Source organism: Lytechinus variegatus, chromosome 11 (genome assembly GCF_018143015.1).
Source record: "Lytechinus variegatus isolate NC3 chromosome 11, Lvar_3.0, whole genome shotgun sequence".
Lineage (NCBI taxonomy): Eukaryota > Metazoa > Echinodermata > Echinoidea > Temnopleuroida > Toxopneustidae > Lytechinus > Lytechinus variegatus.
Genome location: NC_054750.1, coordinates 17930875 through 17953132, shown reverse-complemented (window position 1 = coordinate 17953132; position 22258 = coordinate 17930875). Strand labels below are relative to the sequence as shown.

At 36.5% G+C, this 22258-nt stretch overlaps 1 protein-coding gene across 1 annotated transcript in view; it reads left to right on the top strand.

Moving 5' to 3' along the window:
• Positions 1 to 4625: 4625 nt before the first annotated feature.
• LOC121424517 (metalloprotease TIKI1-like) overlaps positions 4626 to 22258 on the top strand; it is a 56050-nt gene continuing 38417 nt past the window's right edge. Inside the window, exons 1-2 of the mRNA XM_041620232.1 lie at positions 4626 to 5693; positions 6844 to 7398. Coding sequence (XP_041476166.1) covers positions 5577 to 5693; positions 6844 to 7398 — 672 coding nt within the window. The 5' untranslated portion in view covers positions 4626 to 5576. The remainder of the gene's footprint in view (positions 5694 to 6843; positions 7399 to 22258) is intronic.

Genomic DNA, 22258 nt, shown 5'->3' with positions numbered 1-22258 from the left:
TGTGTTTACAGAATTAAGTTTCTATACAAAGAAGTATAATTAATTAGTCTAAGGGAGGGGAAATTAAATAATGGAAAAGATGGTGAAGAGAGAAAACCAAGGGGGAGGATTCTGGATAAGACAGTGAAAGTTGGATACTGGAAGAAGATATAGGAGGAGGAAAGGGTTAAAGTTAAAAGATGAAGGCCCGTATTCTGAAGTCGGGTTTTAAGTAAACCCTAGTTTAAAGTTGTAGTTTAACTATGGAGAGCCAATTGGGGCACAACTCCCTAACAGTACACATTCAATTCTATAACTCATTTGACACCCAAATTGTTCATAATTTTCTGGGAATGATAACTGATTTTTTTTTCATTGTGAAAACAAAAGGAAACAAAATAGTAAACATAAGAAATATACAATATTAACCTCTTTTTGGCTCCCCATAATTTAGTACAGAGTTAGACCTTGGTCCAAGTTAAACCTGACTTCAGAATACTGGCCGAAAAGTTCAAGATGATTTTTCTGGAGAGAGATATGTAAGAAGTGAGAAAAGATGGGGAAGAGAGAAAGAAGAAAAGCAGAATTATTGAGACTCTTGGAAAAGAAATATTAAAGGAGATAAAAAGGGATGGAAAGACAAAAGCAGAACAACAACAAATGAAAGAGGATTAAGATAAACTGAATGGGATGAGACACTGAAGGAATAACACTGAATAATGAATAATTACAAGAATTCAGACTTGACTGAAAGGAGTGAAGTGATGAATAAAGGAAAAATTAAAAACCATGACCGGGAAGGAAGAAGTTAACTAAATACTGAGTGACTGTCAGTGTGGGAAAATAAAGATAATAGAAAGTAACAATTAAAAAATGAACAGGAAAAATAAAATTGAGGGTTTAGGGGATAAATTGGATAAAAACTTGGAAGATGTGCTAAAGAATAGAGTAAGAAGCAATATAAGAATTAGTATATAATTGTTAATACCCCCCCCCCAAAAAAAAAATCAAATGTACAGATCATGGATGTGAATGTTATGAAGCATAAAAAGGGGAAGATAAAGGTTTTTCTTTATTTCAAGGATAATAAATTGGAACGTTGTGATGCATCTGCTCGTCACAAACATAATGAACAAAAAGAGTATAGTGTCCAATTATATGTTCAAAATTTTAGACATGAATGGTTGAGTTTTTAAATAATACCCGTTTGTATTGGCGTCTGAATGCACTTTAAACAAGCCTCAAATCTCGTGGTCACTGCCATCAGACACCGATTTTGGATATGGAATGAAAGAAGAGACTAAACCAAAATAGGTTGGTCTAGCCCGAGAGGATCAATAAATAAACAATATCCATGCCGATGAAAGTGAATATGACATCAATGGCATTGGTCAACGATGAAGAGGTCAAAGGTCACATAGTTCTAGCCTTCAATGTCACACCCAGGGGTGTAAATGAATTCATATTATAGCAAGCGAGATATCTGAATGATATAATATCAATATTTTGGAAGTGAAAGACCTTGTAAAACGACGGTGGGTTTTTTTTCCTGAAAGAAGAGGGTGGAAACGTATCCGGGTTAACATAGTAAAGACTGAAGCATGAGGAGAAGAAGGGGGGGGGGGGGTAAATAGAAGACAGAAAGGGTATATGAAAGAGCAACAATATAGGAATTGGTGAATTCTATTCGATAAACAGGGAAAGTGGAGTAGTTAAAGAAGAATGAAATATTTTGAGAAGTGGAAGAAGAAAAAAAGAAGTTTCTTCTTTTTTTCTTCTTCCACTTATATTTCTTCGAATTATTTTGAATACTGTATTCAAAATAATTCGAAGAAGTATAAGAAAAATGAAGACGAAATGGCGGAAAATATAGAAAAAAGTTGTACTAATGTGCCGAAGGAAAGTTAAATATCAAAAGAAACTATATAAGTTGTATTGATTTTAACGTAGAGGGCTTAAGAATAAATCGTAAACAATTATTGACATGGTACATTTTCAAGTCGTCTTTAATGTTTGTAGTTTCAAGTGTTTACGACCATTAATTCTCGTTTATGATCAGTCAATTAATAATCAGTCCAATGGTTTAATCGCTTGTTTGTCTCTGTGTTATCTTTATACATCAATTAGTAAAGTCATCAAACACTGCTCTCCGAGAACGGCAGCTCGTCAAGCGTTGCTAAGAGATGGAGAAAAGAATTAAGAGACAGCTTGCGTGATTGCACAGGGTTCTTAATTTCAAACATCATTATTTTCCGACCATCGGATGAATTTTCAATAGGCCTAACTATACCACTCTTTGATTTATTTAAAAGTAATGAGCTGACGTTTTATAGAACTTTGAACAGCAGGATGAACTTCCCAACACGGAGTTTAATGCACTCTTCCAGAGACCTTTTAGACTTAATCATTCAAAATTCACCAACACTGACTAATATGAAATTGAGCGTCAACCAGAGGCGGATACCGGCACTATGTAAGAACCCATCATCATCATCATCATCATCATCATCGTCTGAGCCCAGCACAATATCAAAAGAAATGAAATCAATAGACAAAATTCGAAAATGAAGTGAACACGATTAAAGAATATTTAATCTGTTGAACAATAATGTCAATGTACTGATTTGAATTATTATGATAAATTGAAAAAGGTTAATTATAGCCAAATCAAAGTTATACAAAAGTGAAATATGTGAAACATTTTCCATTACGGTCAAAGTCCGCCAAACTACAAGTTGATGTTAATAAATAGAGAAAATTTAATAAGCACAACACTGAAAAAAATCATAAAACGAAAATCTAAGTTTCTCTTGCATGCACGACCCAAATTGGTTTGCAAAATTAATGAAGGAATAATGACGTACCACACTCACTTTCCTTTTGTATCTCAAAATGGTCATCGTGTACGACTTGTCATTTACAAGGCGTCTCGATCATGATTGGACAGGGAAATTAAAGGGGGGTGGGTACTCTAGGCTGAAAATAATATGACTTGGATAAATCAGACAAACAAAGCAATAAAATTTCATAAAAATCGGACAAGGAATAACAAAGTTTTGACGCTTTAAAGCTTTGCATTATTTTGTTGAAACTATTCTGTACGTCCTCATGAGTATGCAATAAGCAAGTTGATGATGTCATACCCCCTCTGTTCTTGTGTATTTTATTATTTGAAATTATATTCATTCAAATATTGACCACGAAGAATGAAAAACTAATAATGGATTGACATAAGATTAAATGCATAAGATATTCATTACTGCTTTTGTTACAAAGGAGACATACCATACACTCACAGTATCATGAAAAAAGGTGAGTTTATGTAATAACATATGAAGAAGGGAAAGTGAAGACATGACATCATATCATCATCTTACCTTAATGAATATTCATGAATAGGCCTATAACTATTTTCACAAAATATTGCTTAACTTCCAAAAAATCATTAGCTTCGTGATCAAACTTTGATGAAATTTTCAGCGTTTTGGTGAATTTTAAGTGAATCTTCCTCTTTTTATTCAAGTAAAATTAAAATGTCAACCGGGAGTACCCATTTAACTTGATTTGAAATCATAATTTGAAAACATATTCTGCTTTATAATGTATTAATTAATTTAATTAGTTTTAGTTTGGGATTGTCATTTTTTTTTTCAAGCAATCCGCTTATGATGACAATCCTCCTGCAAATTGTGTATATCATATAATGATTTGGTAGTTAAACATATTTGTCCGGAATTATCTTTTTTAAGTACACTTTATTTATGATTCAGGCAAAAATGATAATGTTTATTATGTTATGGAAAATGTATTATACGAATGTTATGGATGCAGAAGAAAAAAATAAATCAAATCTTCCCAAGTTCGAATTTACCAATATTTATATGAATTCCTTGTCACTGAATTAAAATTTTGAAATTAAAGCAAAACGAAAAGAGGAAATGAAAGTTAAATTTGCAAACAGGGGCGGGTCCAGGATTTTCCAAGGGGGGCACATTTCCACGAGGGGCACACACTTCTGTTTTAACGGCATTTTAGAATTTAAAAATGTCAACTGTGCCTTCCAGTGGGGGGGGGGGGGCGCACGGGCCGCCCCCCCCCCTGGATCCGCCAGTGTTTGCAAATTATAGTTGCATACCGGGCCTACTCTGCAGATAGTCCAAACAGACCGGAGTTCGTCCTTTCTATATTTGCTGTTGACTTTCAACTCTTCTTGTCGAAGTGATGTGTCGGTGTCAGCTCAAAGGAAACGGCCAAGACCTTGCATAAAACCACGAAATGACCTTTTAGAAACACCTTGCCGAGTTCCCTTTCATCGATGGCATTGTCAAAAACGGTGTTCAAATTTACAAGCTTCACCTTTTTTTCTTCTTTTTTTTTGACCGAACCAATTAGATAAACGATATGTGCGCGCAATATTTACTCCTCTGCTAGCGGCTTGATTTGGAATGGTTCTCGTTTGTTCGCGATGTGATTCCCCAAGGTGGCTTTGCGAAACTGGTTATGAGCCAGTTGCTAACTGCCGTGATAATTGCTTCATTATCACCTCCATGAAAAGAAATTCAGAGAAAATTTTGTTTTCTCGCGAAAAAACAACGAAAATACAATAGGCGTGGAATTTTTGGAGTATGGCTTCATTCATTCCCTTGCCTCGTAATCATAACTGCATAGTCTTTGTATTAAAACGCCATATTCATCAATGACACACACAAAATAACAACCAAATATCTTATGTAATTAATTTGAAATAAAAATAGGGAGTGCAAATTATTATAACTAGTGAATTGTTTTCCTACAAAAATTACTGTCCATATGAAGTAAGCTGACTCCAAAATAAGTCGATTTTTGGGGGGGTCAAAATTATTATTTGCAAGGGACCGCCTGAATTTATAGACTAACCACTAGCATAACAAACTCTCGTGGCGAAGAGCTGGCGCTCAGCTCAGCGCATCGAAATGACCACCAATACCAGCGCCGCGAATTCGATCGAAGACAGTAGTTGATGCGAGAATCATCAGAGAGTCTGAACTGTTTCGCTCCGACCAAGCTTATTCCGAAAGCTTCTTGGATTTCTTTTGATGTTGATAACTCGATCTGCGAGCGCCAATTTGTGAACATTTCCGCTCAGTACACATTTACTTCACTTGATTCTTGAGTGAGCTATTCATGGGTTCTATGGTAAGGAGTTTATTCTACAGACCAGTGGTCAATAGACAGCTTGTTTGTTGTTTCGGTCAACTATACCACTTTTGAACGGGGAACACTGGGCTTCGCTACCACGCAAAATCTGGAATAGTTCCATTACCAGAGATGATTCTCTGATCTTCGCATTATCTTCTCCCTAGGAAAATTCCTTTGATTCATAATATGGATAATTCAGATGAGATCTGGAATACAATTCGAACACAACTGCTTTCTCTTATTTCGCTTGAGTGAAATAGTTTGCGACCTTTTGTCGACGAGTCTCTTCCACCACTGGCGCAGGAGTCAAACACTGCTGGTCTCCGCTGGAGTTGATCGGCTTGCAGAGGGTTCTCTCACGCAGAGCTCTGGCGTGCTGTGAATCGACTGTCCGTGTAGTGGAGGGGACGTGTACAGCCATGCTGTGGTGGGATATAGTCGTTGTTTTAGTGCTGGTTTTCTTGCCTTGGCCGTGGGGTGTTGCTTCAAACATGCAACACCTTAGAGAGCAGCTCAACTGTCATACTCACACACAGGTTAGGATATTATTGTCATAATCGTTTTATCGTTTACCTCATTTTCATTGAAGTATCTTCGTGATCAAAAGTTATGATAAGACGGAATGGAAAGAAAGAAAACTACTCGATTTAAAAAAAAAAATGTTGATATGCTCAAAATTGCTGTTCAGCCTCCGGGGTAGGCCTATGTCTATTTTCTTTTAGTTGATTGATATTTCAATTTAAATACTTCCATTTTATTTACTTACGAACCATCAGACACATGCTTAAACTTGAAGAAACTTTCATTTTCAACAAGTATTTGGTAAGGTTCGTATCCAAGCTCGTTTTCATAACCTATAATAGAGTAGTACCCAGAATTTGCAGATATAAAAAGAAAGTCACTCTTTTGGTGAGTGAACGAAAATTATCCAGAATTATATATATTGTCATGATAAGTGTTAAGTCTGTGCAAATGCACATGCACTTGTGTCATTAAGTTGGAAAATCAATTTTCTTGGCTCCTGTTAAGTCGTGATTAATTCCGCACGCTGAAATGATCCCCTTTATTCTCCCTCCTTTCTCTTATCCACTCATCCAACGATAAAAAGGGTTTTTGTTCGACTTTTGTTGAGGTATTTTCAAAGCCCCCTTTTACCTTTCTCTTCTTCAGCACGGGTTTTCCTTCTTAGTGCATTTGGTGTTTTGTTTGTGGAACCTTTTAAACCACATCCTTTGCAAGTAATTTTGGTCATGTTTTCTAATTGTATATCACCTTTGGTCCTTACTGCCTCACGCGAAAGATGTAAAAACATCGTTAAGTACAACCATGGACGGACCGACATAATCCTGACCTACAAGCAACTTGAAAAAAATTATTTTGGAATGAAATTTCTCTCTCAATCTAGTTATTTTCTATAGTTCAAAAATATGATCGCCGAATTTCGGTTTGAACGCTCTCAAAAGTCTTTCTCTTTTTACCTTTAACGGATGATGGATAGATGAGCCAAAACATTGCTTTGTGGGACTCCTTGATAATTAAGGGTTAATCGAGTCTCTCATTCATACTCCACAATGCTTCTTTTCTCCCATTCTCATCACCTCATATTAGTTGTCATTGTTTCTTGCACGTCAATCACCACCTTAATCACGTAATTGACGGGATTTACCTTTCTTTAATTTCTTTCAGGGAACAAATTCGTTTTTATGGCAAGTTCGACGACATCCGCCTGCCTATTTTCTGGGGACAATACACGTACCATACACACGTGTGTGGGATTATATTCCTCAAAATACCAAAGTTGCTTTCCAAGAAAGCGAAAATATATTTGTCGAACTGGATCTCACGGATCCCAACACGATGTCGGAGTTGGCGAACTGTCAGTTGTTGCCAAACGGGGAAAACTTGAGCGACGTCCTACCACATGGTATGTACCGGAGATTAAAAACTCATCTTCAGTATGTGAAGCGGATGATGCCGCAATGGTTGAGCGCTGATCAACGAGGTCGAGCGTTCTACGCCGATTACCTCTTCGAAGCCATCGTCGGCAACTGGGAACGAAAAAGACCTATTTGGGTCATGCTGGTCATCGATTCGTTGACGGAAGCCGACATTAAATCGAGAGAAATACCAGTATTGGATTTATATTTGGCCCAGGAGGCCACGAGACTCAATAAAAGAACCGGGGCTGTTGAACAAGTTGAAGAACAATGCATTCCTCTCAATGGATTAAACTTCACCCAGGTAAGTTTTTTGTTGTTGTTGTCTTGACAAGCCAGAAAAGTGTGGAAGTGTAGTGAAAATCTGGAAAAGAGTTTGTGTTCGGTGCTAATCGTTTAAGCAGTGATCGATGATTGTTTTGGCGCGGTTGTCTTTGATGAGCACTAATGATGATACATTGGAGGTTATAAATTCGATTAGGCTGATCGGGCTGTTCCGATTTGAGTGTGTCGCGATGTACATGCGTGCGAAGAGCACTTTTCACAACTTGTTATGATTATTGTTCACCATCAAAGGAACGCAGCGTGTTTTTGACGATTCCAACTGCGAAACCGGTGTGTAAATAGTGAGAGAAAATTCTCACGACTCGCAAAAAAAAACCTCGCTCTCGAGTCTTTGAAACGTCTGTCCGACATTTCCGCTTTTCTTATTTTTTAACACATATTTAGCGCTGGTTTATCGACCCTATTCAGAAATATGTTTTTTGACATGATTCCGATCTGTTCATGTTTTTATTTGAAAGAAAATTTTAATCTTCCATGTTCTGAAAACCCTTCCGTTTGTGAGACCTTGGGTGTTCCTTAGAACACGTCCTCTCCCATGGACAATGGTAAGGAATTTGATCAACAGGCCGTATAATGATTTCAATAGCCGGTAACACCACCCTTCTAATTTAGACGGCATTAGCGCTCCTTTAGAAACCCGATCAACTGGATAAGTTTTTGGGAACATAAAGAGCTTCGCAGCAATAGGGATTTCGGGTGTGCTGAAAAAAAAATGGAGAGGTGATCGGTTGCAGCGGTGGAGCCGTGGAGGAAAACACGCATTTACCGGACACTCGAGAAAAGAATGGAAATAATGGTGCATTAGATTTAAAATATAAAAATCGGCAGAAATGGGGAGTATTGAATATCAGATCGGAGGGTTGACTTTCAAGTTCCATTTCAAGGAACTATTGACGAACTTCTCTTCAGCCCTTACGATGACCGCTCAAAGTGCAAGGCCCGCTTTGCGACAGCAAACGGGGAATTCTTCGCGCCATGACCTTGTCTGCTTGCATCTAATTAAAAGCACGAGCCTTCTCTATTTTGTAATTCTTTGAAGTTACCGACTTTGTAAGAGAATGAGACACTTAACAAGGCTGGTGCCATGCCAGAAGGTCGATGGATAACTGAATAAACGATAAAACATAAGCTATCCATGGCTCGGCATGTAGTTTATGTGATGACTGATTTTTATCTCTTCTTCAGCAGAAGATGTTGACCTACTCGGTGGTGGCGTTTTGCATAGTATGTCTCGGTGAAGTAAAGGGGATTATTTTGGATGCTAGGGTTTTGGTGACAGTCCAGGGAAAATGTTACAGAAGTTTAGAATGGGTCATAATGATTTGATATTATTATTGAAAATACAATCAAAGAAAAGGGAATGGTATATAGCCATAAAAAAAGAAAAAAGAAAACCACTTTATTTTTAATTTGTTGATGATTCTAGGGTAGTCATGGCAGTCAGATACCACATGGATTAAACCTATTTTGTTGAGGCCTAATTACTTTTTGGTCTACAGCACATTTGGTCTAATCACTGTTTGGTCTACATTGGTCTAATACCCACTTAGTCTAAGTCAAATACCCTGTTCAGTTTTACTCCATCTACTTATCATAACTTTTTCAAATGAAATTTGATTCATAAACAATTTTGCCCTGTCTAAACCTATACTAGACAAAGGTATTTAGTGGATATATAATGTACATGTAGGTAACAATGGAAAGGCCTATTCCCTAACTTGAAAATAGACAAAATGTAAAATAGGCTAAATGCAAATTAGATGTAGACCAAATGGATAGTCAGCACGCAACACTGGCACTGGTCTGACGGTCCCAGACCAGTTAAAATGGCTGTCGTGCCAGTAACTTTTCAGAAATGGCCAGATTTACTGGTCCGACATGACCAGATTTTTTAAAAATCAAACTGTTATAGTGATATTTTTTTCCCATTTATGAAAATGGCTCTGGTATCTTAAAAAAAGGCCATCCAACAATGAGAAATAGCTCTCATGAATTATGTTGTGTGTAGTGTATACTGTTTTTTTTAGGGGGGGGGTTGGGGTAATATAAGCAATAAACGATGACAAATTAAACTCAAGACTTTTACATGTTTTTCTATATTTTGGAAGGCCAGCAAATTTTAGGTTTGGCCCAGTAAAAAATTGAAAAACTGGGTATCTAATGGTCTGACATAAACAGGTCGGACCAGTAGAAAAAAAAGGGAAAGTAGACAAACTGATTATAGATGGGAATTAGGAATCAACAATATGAGACATCGCACGTATGAGATCAAATGAAAAATAGACTAGAGTGAGTTTAAATCAATTGACAATTTACCGATCGAATTGATCTCAAGTCCAATTGTAGTGGATTGTAGAAGCATGGTATGATGACGAATGATGATGTATGTACGTTGTATTAGGCTTATTTACCATGTACAAATGATAATTCATTAAAAAATTCTAATTTGAAATATAAGATAATATCAAATAAGGTTACCATTTATCAGTTTTAAAAAAATATCCCTCTTTTCCTAGATAAAGTGAAACTCTTTATTAGGAAAGAGAAAATGACTTTCTCATTTTACTTATGATATCTGAACAGATGTCATCTTGACCCCAATTGCCTTGGTGTGCAGCCATGCTAATATCAAATCTAATTATTGAAAAATTGATTCTTTCCGGGCTGAATTGAATTTGAAATTGATTTGGGAAATGTGCACACAATCATTAGAATATCCAGGGTTGTATGTAAAATGACAAACTTGCAATTTGCTTTACAGTAAGAATAATGTGTAATATTAATTTGTAAGTCCTGTGAGATATTAATTTCATTAAAAGAACAAGATTTTTCCTTGCCTTGATACTTCTCTGTGTATAAATGAAGACCATGCTTTCTTTCTTCCTTTACAATGCAATATTCAATTTCTAGGTAGTTTGTGAGGAAAATATATCATTTTCACTTTTTGTCAGAGGTTGTCTTTCTACACTTCAAACTTGCTAGAATTCTACCATATGTTGAAGTTGAACAATAATACATTCATTTCATTGGCGCCATTAGCTTTCACTAATGGCGAAAATGTAAATACGTTGCTGATTGTTTTTTTTTTTTTTTTTTTTTTACTTCTCTTGGATATAAACTTAAAATAAGTTGCTTTTTATTAAACCACTTGAGTGGGATATTGGATAAATCCATGTACATTCGTAAGAATCATTTATGGAATTGTACCCTTATATTTTGCTTTTGATATCCTGCATTTGTCTATTACAAATCCCACCGCTGCCACCAATAGTCTATGAAGGTGCAACTAGCTCTACAGCATGAATGTTTTATAATGTTTTACTTCCCACATCTACCTCCATGGTTCTTACATGTATGATGAAATTCTGTTTGATATCATGTGGTACTGAGAAGTAGTTTTGCCTGCTATTTCAGAGAGAATGAAGAAATAGGGGTAGGGGTGGTGGGGGGAGGGTTATGGGAAATCAGAATGAATGTATCCCACTGCTGCCATATTATGTGATGTCATTGAAGGAAAATTTATCTACATGTATTCTCTGTAGGCCTATTAATGTTCATAATGCAGAATATGGTAGTTACTTGATATTGTCTTTTTATTAAAAGCCATTAATCAGTAAAAAAAAGGGACCATAAAAGATGTGTCATTGAGCAAAGATCAAATCAATCAGAGCAAATCTTCATCGTTACATAAAGAAATCACAGAGAAAAATACCTTGTAGTAGAGTATGTAGTAGATGAAGGTCTGATAGAAGATTTTGATTACGATGTCAACACAATGATGTGCTTGTTAATTTTAGGACGTCACTCACGAACACATCATTCATTTATATAGAATTTGGATGAAAATATGGAATTCATACAGATATGTAGACTGACATGATAATTTTCTCTAATATCAAAATTTAAAGAAAATATACATGTGTTTACAAGCTTAGCATTGAGGTGGTTGATTTAAATATATTAAATAATTGTAGCATTACTGTAAAAAATAAGATTGAATGGGTATTCTTGAAGGGCAGCTCTCCTTTGGGGTAAGAAAATGATATATGTGGCAATAGAAAATTACACAAAAGCATTGAAAGTGTAAAGGAGTGGTCAATCTTGAGTAAAAAGGATCATATTCTTGGGACTCTGGCCCTACTTGCATTGCTGATTTAAGTAGTTGCTCCTGGCTCTGTTGTTCTCAAGTAGTGATAACCCAGAAAGTGGTCTCTAATAGCCGAGTCTGTGCCCCTTGCAGAATTTTGTTACCTCTGAAATCTCCTTAAATGTCCTCAGGAACCAGTTGATGTTTTCATTCCGCTCCGAATTTGGGTCAAATTTATTTTTGTACGGCCTGGATGTAAGCTTGTGAAAGAAGCGGGGTCGGGAGAAGGTCGGATCTCGTTGAATAGTCGCCTCTGAAAACATGTTTCCCATTTGATCTGTGGATCAACAACTGTGTCATCTTGAATTGGGAGGAACAAGAAGCTTGGTTGGAACTACTTCCAAGCCGCTGCCTCACTGGAGGGGGAAATATGTAAAGGAGAGAAAGGAAAGAGAAGAGGTTTGATTCAGAAATTGCCAAGTCTCCCAAACAAGGGAATTAGCTCGCTCTAATAACACAACATGTAAATTGTGTACACTGAAAACTTGGAAAAAAATCATAGACCATTATTAACCAAGGCTCGTGGGAATAAAAAAGAAGTAAGATTAAAGAATGAAAGAAGGACGTGACCGGATTTTTCATTTTCCGTCATTAGGTTACTTGACAGGGGCTGACGTTTAACTATGTGAAAAAGGAAATAATGTCCATTTGAATTTGTTCTGAGTGCCAAAGTATCTTTATTTCTCAAAGGCCTTTGTTAATTTGTTCACACCTGCAAAATTTTTCATCTTGATTATTTGTGTACTATTGAATTACACTACTTTATTTCTATGCTCATAAAAAAGTAAGGGGGGGGGTAGAAGACTGCACACTGCACACTGACACTGGGAACTTGATATAATTGTGATTTGAAATTGTTAATTATGATGAACAGGTTTAATTCACAACCCATCCCAGCCACAAATATAACCAGCATCACACCCTCTTACCCACATCACACTAAACCACATAACAGTAATTGCATCAGAAAGGATAAAAACAACAACAAAAGGTGGATGGGTCAAATTTTACAGAAGAAAATCAACATTGAAGCGCAGCATCAGGGAAGTAGACAAATATGAGTAAATAGTTTTCCACTTCAGTGAAATTAATGTTAGTGAGTCCATATCCAATTCAAGATGAAGAAGATGAAATAAGTAGGCCTATTGCTGCGTGAGCAATTGCTTGTCCTTACTCTGCCTGTTCGCTGGTTAGTATGGAACGAGAGCTGTGGTAGACAGATTAGAAATTACTGAAATATTTTACATCGAGGCTCCCATGAAGTCTGAATGGATAACATGATAGGGCTAATGAAGTGGGAGTGTGAATACAAAATGGACTGCAGGAGTACAGGGTGACTCAAAATTAGTAAAAGAAGAAACGATGTGTTGTGTGTAGTGTATGGTTTTCTATGTCCAGGTGTGTTTGTGTGATTCTGATCTTCTTATTCAAGAGTGTTTCAACCCTTTTTTTAAAGGCATATGTTACAGACTTTCAGATAAGTTCACTTAGTTTTTGCGATGACCCTAGTTTAATCAAGGATTTATCTCATATTGATATAATTCCTTGCAAAGGCTTGCATGAATACTTGTAGGTGCCTTTTTTCAGTTACAAACTTCTGAGCTTTACTCACAGATCAATTCTTCAGAAGATAATGATCAGGCATGGGTGAAAATCGATCGTGGGTATTATATGATCCGTATCTATTTCACAGCGTAGGGCTAACTCACAGATGTGAAATGACTTTGTGAATCGGTTGATTAAATTGCCCTTCATCGTTGAGTGGACGAAGGATGCTTTTCCCTGGGGGATGACACATGGATGGTCAAGGATTGAGGTCAGCCAAGGTCATGTCAAGTTCATGGAAGGATAAGGTCTGGTGCAAGGATAGTAATCACGGGGGAAGGGGGGGGGGGGTACTAATTCCCTAGAATTATGAACAGTAGCCTACATGTATGAGAGAGGGCTGTTGCATCCCGCTTCTCTGAAGGGACTGAAAATCTCTCAAAATTGCCATGTAAATTCTGTTAGATCTATACTGAATTTACTCTGTCTGACAATCGTAGGTCCATGGTCTGATGATGAATAATGTTCTGCTAAAATGTCAATGAATTGCTTTTGAGAGAGGCTTCTTCTGACCAGTGTGGATGTGCTCTTGGCGTGCATGCGCTACAAGCACCCACACCATTCCTGCGATGATCCCACAAACTGTGCCCAGCTGGCTACAGAGCCTGGACTGTCAATCTCTCCCTCGAGTTGCTGCGGATGCCGGATACGATAACATGAAAGTCTGATAAGTCCGTCCTCTATCAACTGGAGATCTGCACGTTTTGAGCACTCGAAAGCTTTGGAGAGCCTTTCTCCATCCCCCTGTCAATCGAAGATATGGCTGATACCCTAATTGCCGCATTTTGTGGTCTTTATATCTTCTTTTTTATGTACATCGAGGTGGTATATTCCTGTGTCCTGTTTGCAAACAAGAAGAGCCAACCCCTTTACATCTCAAGTAACTTATTGCTATTTCACTGTGTGGGCCTCCCATGTATTGTACACGAATGATAATAAAGACTGTTTTTAATATTATCATATTATCAAGGAGCTTTGATATTATTACCTCAGCTGCCATATGTACTAAAGCATTTACCTCACCTGGGTTAAGTGCGGCATGCTGTGGTAAATTTCTTGCTGAAGGAAATCACACCGTTGCTGGGATATGATATCCCAGTGGGGTATGTTGAACCCTTGGCCCTCTGATCAAAAGACACGAGTCAGAACCACAAGAACTGCATGTACTGTACAGGCACCCAGCCGCCCAAACATATATATATTTTTTTTATTTGTTGGCACTTACAAAGGAACAAGACTATATTATTTCATCAAAAAAAATTATTGTTCAAACACTTTCTGGCATATATATTGTATGCTTCATTTAAATCATGATGTGATCTATAGTACCATGACCTGTCCTGGACTTCTGAATCTGTAGTACTTTTAAAGAAGACAGCTCTCTTCAATTGAGAGTGATTTGGGCTTGTCAAGAGAGGTCAAGTTCATATGGATAAGGGTTTTAGTTCACCTATACTCTGGACTCTCTGGAGGGCATGGACATCCATGCCCATTCGCACTGGACATCTGCAGTTCTTGACCCTTGTCTGAAGCTATTGTGAAATGCTTTGGAATTTTATGAATTTGATCTGGCTCATTGAGAACTTTACCTGTAGGCCTATGTAATTGTCTTGATTTTAGGTAAAAAAATACATGTATACTTGTAATTTTTAGACCATGTCTTTCATACATTATGTATCCTGTGATATATACTCTTTCATTTCATCCAACTACAAATTCAAACTGTGAAAATGATTATTCTTTAGATTTGCCAAATATAATTCCACTTCAATTTAACTAGGTAAACAACATTTTAAAACAGTCCAAAGACTGGCAAATACAAAATGTACAAATTGTTAAGAATATAGTTTGCTTTCACAGTTAGACCAGTAGTGTTAATTGTAGGCCTAATTGTGCTTTGGTACATGTACATCAGAAGTCAACCTTTGTTGAAATTTGTTGCTTGATTTTCTGAGATGTATATTACACTAGAATGAATGAATGACTGACTGACTGATCAAGATGGCAATATCCTGGTACCATATCTGCATGTCTTACATTTTAGATTAATGTTGACTCGTGATCAAATGTTTACCTTTTTGATACAGTTTAAGCATGAGCAAACATTTACATGTATTGTGTCCAGTGCTAACATGGGTATCAGTTTAATGACCTAGCCTTCTTATACAATGTGAGATGATTATTAATAGGGGATTTGGTCACTCCAAAAGATTGGCTTAAAAAGAACCTTTTTCAACTTTGATTTATGACCATACTTAGCAGAGATTATCATCATAATTCTATAGTTGATTGCTGGTATTAGGAAGGTTATCATTACACTTTAGCAAATTTTAACCCATTCAACACGTCTATGTGTCTAAGTATGTGTGTGAGAAAAGTACTTATGACTTTGGCAGTTGAAGTCTTAACCAGTTTGGGTGTTTGTCCTCAGTGTGGAGGTTAAGACATCAAAGAGTTAGCTTTTGTGATGGTTATCAATATAAAGTACAGATATAATGGGTACTTGTGCAAGATGTGGCGGCAGCAAAGGCTCATCTTCGTAAAGTTAGTAGCAATATACATTGGGAAAGGCTTGGTATCTGAGGCTATTTCAATTTACTAGGGAATGGCTCCAAATAGGGGTTATGGGGCGGGTAGAGCTGAACTTGCTTTCTCTTGTAACCGCATTGTATGGCAATGCAAAACTGCAATTCTCTGGCGTGTGCTTGCGGCAAATTTGATATCAATCTGGACTCGATGAATAAAAAGAGGATGGAAAACGGGGATTATCTGCGGAGTAGTTTTGTCTTTCATTGCCATTCAATGGGCCTCAGAGTCATTTGTCATTGCCGGGACGCCATACTTCACGTGGAGCAGAATGGGATCAAGGGAAACCCTTTGTCATCTTGCCAGACAGTTCTTTCGTTCGTTCTCTCTTTCTTTCATCTCCCTCAACAGATGAGCTGGTGCTGTGGGATTAGGACAATTCGCCCCAGACCTACATGTAGGAAGGGGTGTTAAAGGAGAGAGAGGGGGGGGGGGAGGGGCAAGCATCTTTGCTCTTTAATACATTACACATTTGATAATGTTCCAATTGAATCAGAAGATAAGAATACCATATGAATGAGTTCAGAATATTCCTGAATCCTGATTCTTCTAGTCTTCTTGGTTCATGTATTATTCAAGCTAATTTGGTGTTAACCAAGTTCATGCAAAAATCATTATTTGAAATGACTATGTAGCACTGAAAGTTTGAATTATTTATCTTTTGATTTTTTTTATTGTAAGTTTTACAAAGTATATGAAGTTCTAAATCAATGGCAAAATTGAGTTAATTGTTGTATCAAATTATTACATTGCTTTGTTCTTTAAGGTGCATGTCTGACTCTGAGCTTTTCTTCCAGGGGGAAAGTTAAAGTTCATGGTTTTGTTTAGTACAGATCAAAATCCTTCAAGTACATAGGCCTATCTGTTTAGAACTGTATTTTTTAAATTGTATAGAAGGAATTCCAATTAATTTTCTATAATTTTTTTGACATTACTATACCCGGGGCTGGTCCCTTTTATATCATTTACAATCAATTGTACAAATAATTGTGTCTATAACTCTGGAAATTCATTAACAAAAGGATATTAATTTTTCTAATGTTGTTTGAATCTGTTATGGGATCCTCATAATTTAGTACAACTTACAGCATATTTTATTTTGTGCAATCTTCAGACATTATTAGTCTTGATGAGCCCCTATAAGTTGATCCTCTGCATATATATTCTGTAGGGATTTAATCAATGCCAAAGAATTGAAAGAATTCTCTATTCGATCGAGGGCATTGATCATATGTAATTACATTGGCAGGTTAATATCCGGACCAACATACCCGGCTTAGGAAATGATACCGGTCAAAGGTGTATTGAATGATGCTTAAATATCTTCAGAAATCTTAATGATCTCTTTTGTTGAATCAACGAGATCCTGATTAGCTGATCGTCAAAAAGGGAATGCATCGGGAGTCTTTTGAAATTTCTCTTCATTTCCTTTTTTAATTCATGCCCGAATTAGGACTAGTTGGATTGTTGGAATGATGAAAGATATCCTTATTAAACCATCATAATATATCTGTAGCTATGAATAAGATTTTTAACTAGGGGGTTTGGGACTGTTCTCAAGATTAGAAGCCATTGTAATGACCCATTTGAGGGATATTTCTACTTTAGCCTCATGAATTTTTATTGTGGGTGGTATTTACTGGCGCATACTTTCATCATTTGAATTTCTGAAATGTTTTTGTGGGTCATGACCTCTTCAAAATGCAATTATTTGATCTTAATTTTGTTAAATTTGTTATTTGATTGAATCAACTGGTTTCACGTGTTTGCTAATCAGCTGCAGTATTATTTATCAATTAATGTATTTAATTCAGTCTAGTGTTATATTTATTAAGTCATATATTCATTAATTTATCATTTATCAATTAATACATGTACATGTATATCATCTTTTAGATATCATCCATTAATGCAGATATATATTTATTATTTGTCTGTTACTCACTTCTTTGTTCATTTATTCATTTGATTTTTATTCTGCAAGCCCTAGTATCAAAGATTTAGAATATTTGTAATATAATGAAATATTCCCTTTTGGTCAGTTTAAATCTTGTATTCATAAGGAAACCATGCATGAAGCCCATTCTCCTAGATAGAAAGTATATAGGGCCTACCTTTGAAATAGAAGTAGGCCATAACAGGGTCATTGACCATCTTCACTTCCCTTTGAAGTAGAAATCAAAGAATATCATGATGATCAGATCTCTGCCCAATGAATAGGCATGTATAATCATGCATATAAAGTCATTTTGGTGACTTTCAATCTGGACAATTCATTTTACCAGGAAAAAAAGAGAACTTTATTTTATGAATACTCTTACTCCAAATATACACATAGGGTTGAAGGAGCTTGATTGAGATTGAGAAGTACTTCAGATTATCTCGGTATAGTTTCACTTTCCAATGCAGAAGAGCAAGTGTGGACGTTATCCATCAAGGGGTCTTGATTGGAATCAACAAATTACTCTGCCCGCCCGCTCAACCCCTGCCTTCGGTAGTAAGACTTTACCGCATCGTTCTATTCGGTAGTTTTACAAAGTCATCTTCAATTTTTGCAGCTATTAGCCTTCTTCTATCTCCGTGCTGCGGTATACTCCGGTCTGATGGGTTCGGTGTGTCATTAGACCGTCTCGTGCCAATTTTGGGTATCTTGAGCAGAAGGCGATCAGTCGTCCTGTTGATGTCCGAGTGAAAGCTAGTTGCATTTGTTTGGCGGCTTCTTTTGTGCTATTATTAAAATGATTGTGAAAGTACCATTTGAATTTTTTCGTATAGCTTTAAACCAATTTGAAATACATCTTAACCTGTTTAAATGAGTAAGTTTGAAGGGGCCTGGGTAGTGTTTATGTACATTGCCACAAGAAATTATTCTATTCTAAAATTTATAGAGACTTATTTCTTTTAAGTTATATGAAATACTTGAATTAGAACTTTGAATATGAATTTCAAATTTTGAATTTGGAAATTTGAATATTGAATTTTGATCTTTGAATTTGAAATTTGAATTTGAATTTTTAACTTGAATTCAAGTATGAATTCGAATTTGAATTTGAATTTGAAGTTTGGTCTGAATTTGAAATTTGAATTTGAATTTATTTGGCAACAGCAGCATGGAAATATATTAAATCATATGAATATCTGCACCTACATTAATAATGAGCAAGGCCCTAAAATGTAACTTACCCAGTTTCCCTGGTAGAATTGCACTCCATCCTCTGATGCACCTTGCTTGAAAATTATAACATTATTCTCGTAATGTTATTCTTTTGAAGCTAAATTCATTAAATGATTCATATTCAAAGATCCGTAATTAGTCAAAATTATTTATCCTTGTAGTGGAGACATCCCCTTTCGCTTCATCCCTGATTAATTTCTCAATGAAGCATGGTCTGAATGGTATTGAGTAGCAACTGATGCGCAATTTCCTTCTACCGGAAGAGTTCACTCTGTATCATCTTTGATGATGTTATTGCAGAGCAATGATGGAATGCCAGTCATCGTCCTGAAAACATTCAAAGATGAGTGTATCGAAATGTCTGTTTGGGTTGCTTTCAGTTCAATTTCGTTTTAAACTTTGAATATTAAATGCATTTTCTTTTTTGAACCAAACCTCTACTCATCATCCTTCTTTTCTCTTCATATTCATCTTTCTATACTGCCCCAGGCTTCTTTGTGTCATCCTTTTCTTTCATCACCCTTCATCTCCCCCATTCATTCTTCATTTTCTCTCCTAATATTTCCACTCCCCCCCTGCATCTTCCCTTTTTTCCTCCACCCCTTCTTTCACATCCTATTTTATTGTCCCCTCATTGCTTCTCTTCATCTACTCTCTTTCCTTTCTTTTTTGTTCATCCCATTTCCCTTCCCTTTAGTTTCCCCTTCTTTCCATCCCTCCATCTCTACCTCCTGCCATCATGCACGTTCAGTCTATCTTGTACATTTTACATGTAGGTATGCCTTTTGTTTGCAATTCATCTCCCCCTTATATACTCAATAAGGTTTTCCCCTTATCCCTGACATAGACAGTACTTGGAACCATTTTCTCGTTCTTTTCTTGGTTTATCTTCTCTTCTCTCAGGAGGAGGGCGGTTGACTTCCTGACCTTCTTGTTCTTCCTATCAAGTTCAATATTGAAGCTAGTCTTCTCTCCAGCAGCCTAGATAATCGGATCCTGTCTGAAATAAGATGATTACATGTATATTGTTTTCTTTGTAAACCTTCACAGCCCTGCGACATGTATCTGATTTACTTCTTACATGTCACTAACATTGTATAGCTGGCCTTGCACAAAAAAAATCACATAAGTCCAATTCTTAGAAAGCTGTAGTACAGCTAGATACAAGAAAAGTTGATTATTTCATTCTGCAGTTCTAGTATACTTTGCCAATAAAGATGCAGTCGATAAGTTATATTACATTGCTATAACAGCACATTGAGAATAAAAATGGGCATTTGATGAGATGGAATTACTGTAGTGTTCTTGGGACATTGTCAGAAGATCAACTATTGATGTTCTTCAGGAGTGGTAGTCAAGTTGTGGACTTATTTTTTTGTCAAAAAGGCTTAGGGCGAACCATCTTTTACAGTACGTATATGCATCAAGCCGACTGATGACACGAACTCAAGAATCTGTTGCCCCTCTTGGGTTCAGGTCATCAATGGGCTTGATGCCACTAGTCGATGGTTTTCGCTATGTCTTTTTGGCAATTTTGAAAAGAGTTAAAAACTAGACTAAGAGCTCTAAGAGTTGTTTCGTTACTACCCCTTCCAAGAGAAGGCATACCAATAGAGTGAATGCAGGAGACTTTTGTGTCAAGTTTAGGGGTAATTCGAGAAATTGAATAAAACCCGTTTATTGCCAATAAATTACGGATATAGGCGAATGTTGAGAAGTCCTGCTGAGATTCAGTGTTGATGTAGGCTACCAGAAGGGTTCGGAGCATTCTTGCCTCAAGGCACATTGTCTAATGTTATCTTCCTCTCATGTATTAGGTCTAGACTCTTGTCTTCTACGTCTTATGTAAATTCAGGAACTTACAGAAGTAATAACATGGTCGTGAAAGTTTTCTGTGTGGAACATAGTGTAATAAAATGATTGTTAATTCATTTGCGTGAATATGTACAACAGCAAATCCTTTATAAGATTTTTCAGTTAGAAATTGAATATCATCAACCTATTTGAAACAGATCAGTAGATGTAGAACAGAACTAGAATTGTAGAAATAGCCATTGTTATTGTGGTTGTGATTATAATGATAGCAATGGTATAATGAGATGAAAATTTATAAGGAGAATAACTAGTTTTAGAAACATTGTGCGCTTGATTATGCTTGTTCAATTGCATTTACTGGTATTTACATAAATATGGTAGTACAGTGTAACAAACTTTTACCTAAGATAGTATGCAGTGCAATACATATTTTTTTTTGGGGGGGGAAGTAGAATGCACACCCCGAGTATGATGGCCAAATCAACAATTCCCTTTTTACAAATCAGACATTGGCATTCCAGTATACATGTATTGAGTGGAATATAAAATTTTCAACTTTTGTGAAAATTTTGCTCCTGTAGACTTCAATCGTAAAGGACATTGTAATCGAAAATTCAAATCCTTTACATCTGGTTCATTTGTACCTCACTGTCACAATTGTGCCATGTGTTACAATTTGTAACATGACTTGTATCCCCTCCACACCATCCAACCCAACCTGCGTGACTTGTGCTCGTACACGCGGCTGCTGTATCGCTACCGCCTTTCTGCTTGTAAGCTGCTCCCTTTTACATCCATTTTTCCTCTTAATCCAGATTGACGGCTTGATTGATACCTCCCAAAACCTAATTCTGTGGGTCCCACCTTCCCCTGACTTCTAAAAACCCAACCACGCAGGCTTAGAGAAATGTTAAAATCGTATCACCATATTTTCTCTGACAAGAGTGTTTTGTTCCATGACAATATTTTTCCCCGGAGGCGAGGGGGGCTAGCAGGGGAGAGGGTTGACGCACTGTAGGTTTATGGTCACAGCCATGAACTTGGACTTCCAGAAGTTGATTAAAGGACAAGTCCACCCTGACAAAAAGTTTATTGTAAAAATAGCAGAAAAAATAATAAAAAATATTGCCAAAGGTTTGAGAAAAATTCATCAAATAATTAAAAAGTTATTAGAATTTCAATTATAAGATTTGTGACGTCATATGCGAGCAGCATTCCTACATAGCGAATGGTAAAAAAATCAATGAAATGTCATTTTCTCAGAAAATTGAAAATGGTTTTCATTGTAACTTTTGTATATCAATAGACAAATCATTTCACACCCGATCATGAAAAGAAAACAAAATTAAGCCATCAGGAACCATACAAAATTTGAAATTCATACATTTTATATTACATAACACATGGGGCAGCTGCTCGTTTATGACGTCACAAATCCAAAATTTTGAACTCTAATAACTTTCTTACTCTTTAACGGATTTTCCTCAAACC